The 3,799-nt window shown below is 44.6% G+C and overlaps 1 protein-coding gene across 1 annotated transcript; it reads left to right on the forward strand.

Moving 5' to 3' along the window:
* Positions 1-2,980: 2,980 nt before the first annotated feature.
* Positions 2,981-3,577, forward strand: LOC140861040 (uncharacterized mitochondrial protein AtMg00860-like). The gene has a single exon (XM_073264047.1). It carries the CDS (start codon positions 2,981-2,983, stop codon positions 3,575-3,577), a length of 597 nt encoding a protein of 198 aa, XP_073120148.1.
* Positions 3,578-3,799: the final 222 nt, after the last annotated feature.

Genomic DNA, 3,799 nt, shown 5'->3' on the forward strand with positions numbered 1-3,799 from the left:
AAGAAAGAAAAGTTCAAAGCTTCATTGTGTGAGTTGGCGTGTGTTCATTGTTTACATGTCATCTTATTCATTTGAAACAAGTGCATACTTCGTAGTTTATGATCCAATGTATATTATGTACTGTATTTTTAGTATTACTGCATGTATTTTAAACCCTTGTTATTATACTGCTTATACTTGCTGAGTTATTAGACTCACTACGCTTGCTTGTTTGTCAGGTGAGGAGGAGTTCGTAGGGACCGAGGGGCAGGACCCTTGAGGCGAGGCACTCCGGTGGTGCAAGGCCCTTCGACCATTGCTTCATGTTTCCGCATTAGTTATGAGGTAATAATGAAGTTTTTTTTAAAAAACTAAGTACTTTTGGTGATAGACAGGATGTGTTTTCCCTGTGCTTGAAGTTTTATTATTTTTATGATTTGAAGTTTGTTATCGCTATTTTTGCAACCGTGTGGGGTTCCATTATTTCGGAGTTAAGGTTATCTTTTATCGCATTTATTGCGTTTTGTTTTATTTTTTGCTTGAGACAGGGTGGCTTGCCTATTTACAAACAAGTCATGGCAAATTTTTTTTAAAAAATTCTTACTTTCTTTTATTATTTAATTAAGTATAGAGGTTAGGGTCGTCTCAGTTGGTATCAAAGCACGGTCTTGGTTTGGGCTGAGCCTACTGCCGGTTGCCGAAACTCAAGGGATCTCGCCTCAAATTCTGTAAGATTTATGTTTCATTTATTGATTAGTTGTTCAAATTAGTAGCATTAGTTTCCTAAATTGTTTGAGCATGTTTAAGTTTAGATAAAATATTTTCTTAAGGCATGAAATTTAAATTTTTGGAATTTGAACTTGCGCACAGATGACACCTCGACGTGATCCCCTTGCACCTCCACCGCCGCCACCTCCTCCGCCCCCTCCACCAGTTGATGTTGGGGCTCAGGTGCTAGCCGGCCTGGCTCGTATCTTAGAGCAGCATGCCGAGGCCCCGAGGGGAAGACCTTGTGCAACCTATGAGCAGTTTCGGAAGATGGATCCTAAGGACTTCTCTGGTACTACGGATCCGATGGTAGCGGAGGGCTGGATTCGCTCGCTAGAGGCAATTTTCCGCTACATGGAGTTGGGAGATTCAGACCGAGTTCGCTGTATGGCTTTCCTTCTCAAGGATGACGCCGCCTTGTGGTTTGAGGGTGTGGAGAAGACTGTTGATGTCACCACACTGACTTGGGAAGCGTTCAAGACTCTCTTTTATGAGAAGTACTTTACAGCTGAGGTGAGGGCGCATATGAAGAAGGAGTTTATGAGTCTCCGATAGGGAGATCTGACTGTCTCCGACAGGGAGATCTGAGGCCTACCATTCGTAGGGATGTGATGATGGCTGAGCCAGCGGATTATGCAGTTGCCATCAGGAAAGCTATGAGGTCCGAGCAGTCCTTGAAGGACATTAGCGCTGAGGCGCATGGCAAGAGGCCCTTCACTCTGCAGGGCCGCCCTCAGCAGCAGCATGGCAAGAAGCCATATCAGGGACCGCAGAAGCCCCAGGGGCACCAGGCTCAGAAACCTGCTCCTCCCAAGACTGAGGAGAAGCATATTTGCAGGACATGCCACTGCCCGCATTTTGGGAAGTGCTTGAGGGATGCAGGGCTGTGTTTCAAGTGCAAGAAGCCGGGTCATGTGGCGATGGACTGTCCAGAGTTGAGGAGGCCCATGCAGGGTCGTGTGTTCGTGATGCATGCCGAGGAGGCTGACCCCGACACTATTCTCATCACAGGTAACCTCTTAAGCTTTGAGTTTAGAGTAATTAAAGTGACTCATTGATGCATGCGATTTTAAGTTCCCTTGTTTGGGTTAATATTTTGTAGCATGTGGCATGTTTAAGGAATTTGATTGTTTTAGCGGGCGTTGTGTCTTATTTGGAATTTGATGACTTAGAATGAGTCTAGGTAGAACCTGTGTTATTTAATTTCAATCTTTCTGTGGAGGTAACCCCCTTTATTGCAGGAAGAATTGTCGTAGTCGGTGTGGCCACTAGAGCCTTGTTAGACTCGGGGGCTACACACTCCTTTATTTTGGAGACTTTTGTCCTTAGTAGGGGCATTCCATATGAGATTTTGGAGATTGGATTTGCAGTGACTATCCCATCAGGGGAAGAGTTATCCACCAGTAGATTCGTGAGGAATCTTGAGCTTCTATTGCAAGGACAGTCAGTGGTGGCAGATTCATAGTTTTGCCTATGCCCAAGTTTGATTTGATACTTGGGATGGATTGGATGACGAAGAATGCAGTGGTGATTGATTTCCAGAGCAGAGAAGTGCTAGTTAGACCTGAAGGGGTGGAACCCTTCTGGTTTGAGACAGCTAGGAGTTTGAGGAAGGCCCGAATCATATCCTCTGTGCAAGCTAGGCAACTCGAGCTTGATGGATGTGAGTTGTTACTAGCCAGCTTATCTTTGACAGAGCTGCCAGCACGTACGAACATTGCAGATGTTGACGTGGTCAGGTATTTTGGGGATGTTTTTCCTGATGATGTTACGGGCATTCTGCCTGATAGAGAAGTTGAGTTCTCTATAGATCTGGTTCCCGATACCGTGCCAATTTCTAAGGCACCCTACAGATTGGCTCCCACAGAAATGATGGAATTGAAAGAGCAGATTCAAGAGTTGCTTGATAAAGGGTTCATACGCCTTAGATTTTCTCCATGGGGGTGCACCGGTCCTCTTTTTGAAGAAGAAAGATAGGAGTTTAAGGTTGTGCATAGACTATCGAGGACTGAATGGGGTAACTGTGAAGAACAAGTACCCACTTCCTAGGATCGAGGATCTCTTCGATCAGTTGCAAGGTGCCTCAGTATTTTTGAAGATTGATCTCCGTTCAGGTTATCATCAGTTGAAGGTGAAGGAGTTTGATGTGTTCAAGACGGCGTTTAGGACTCGTTATGGCCACTACGAGTTCCTTGTGATGCCATTTGGTATGACAAATGAGCCCGCGGTATTCATGGATCTTATGAACCGCGTGTTCCAGCCATATTTGGATCAGTTCGTCATTGTCTTTATTGACGATATCCTCATTTACTTGAAGAATAGAGAAGAACATTCACAACATTTGAGGACAGCACTGGCAGTACTCCGCGAGAGGAAGTTTTATGCTAAGTTCGACAAGTGTGAATTCTGGTTAGAGAGGGTACCATTTTTGGGTCATATCATTTCTAAGGATGGAGTGGAAGTAGATCCCTCCAAGGTTCAAGCATTGAAGGAATGGTCTGTGCCAAGGAATGCATCGGAGATTCGTAGCTTTCTCGGATTGGTCGGGTACTACAGGAAGTTTATTAAGGGTTTCTCATCTATTGTTGTGCCTTTGACGGCATTGACCAAGAAGAATGCCATGTTTTTTTGGAAGCCAGAGTGTCAAGAGAGCTTTGACATATTGAAGGAAGCTCTTACGATGGCACCAGTGTTAGCTATTCCCTCAAGAGAGGGAGATTTTGTGGTTTATACTGACGCTTCCAAGTCGGGACTTGGGGCAGTGCTTATGCAGCGAGATAGGGTTATCGATTATGCTTCTAGACAGTTGAAGGAGCATGAGAAGAACTAACCTACACATGATCTAGAGTTGGCAGCAGTGGTGTTTGCTCTTAAGATTTGGAGACACTATCTCTATGGAGAGAAGTGTAAGATATTCACCGACCATAAAAGCCTCAAATATTTTTTCACCCAGAAGGAATTGAATATGAGGCAACAGAGATGGCTAGAGTTGGTGAAAGACTATGACTGCGACATTAGTTACCATCCGGGTAAGGCTAATGTAGTCGCAGAT

The sequence above is a fragment of the Henckelia pumila genome, chromosome 4 (genome assembly GCF_033568475.1).
Source record: "Henckelia pumila isolate YLH828 chromosome 4, ASM3356847v2, whole genome shotgun sequence".
Lineage (NCBI taxonomy): Eukaryota > Viridiplantae > Streptophyta > Magnoliopsida > Lamiales > Gesneriaceae > Henckelia > Henckelia pumila.

What these genes read in the sequence shown, in the direction of transcription:
- LOC140861040 (XM_073264047.1), top strand. Translation starts at nt 2,981, where the DNA reads ATGGATCTTATGAACCGCGTGTTCCAGCCATATTTGGATCAGTTCGTC.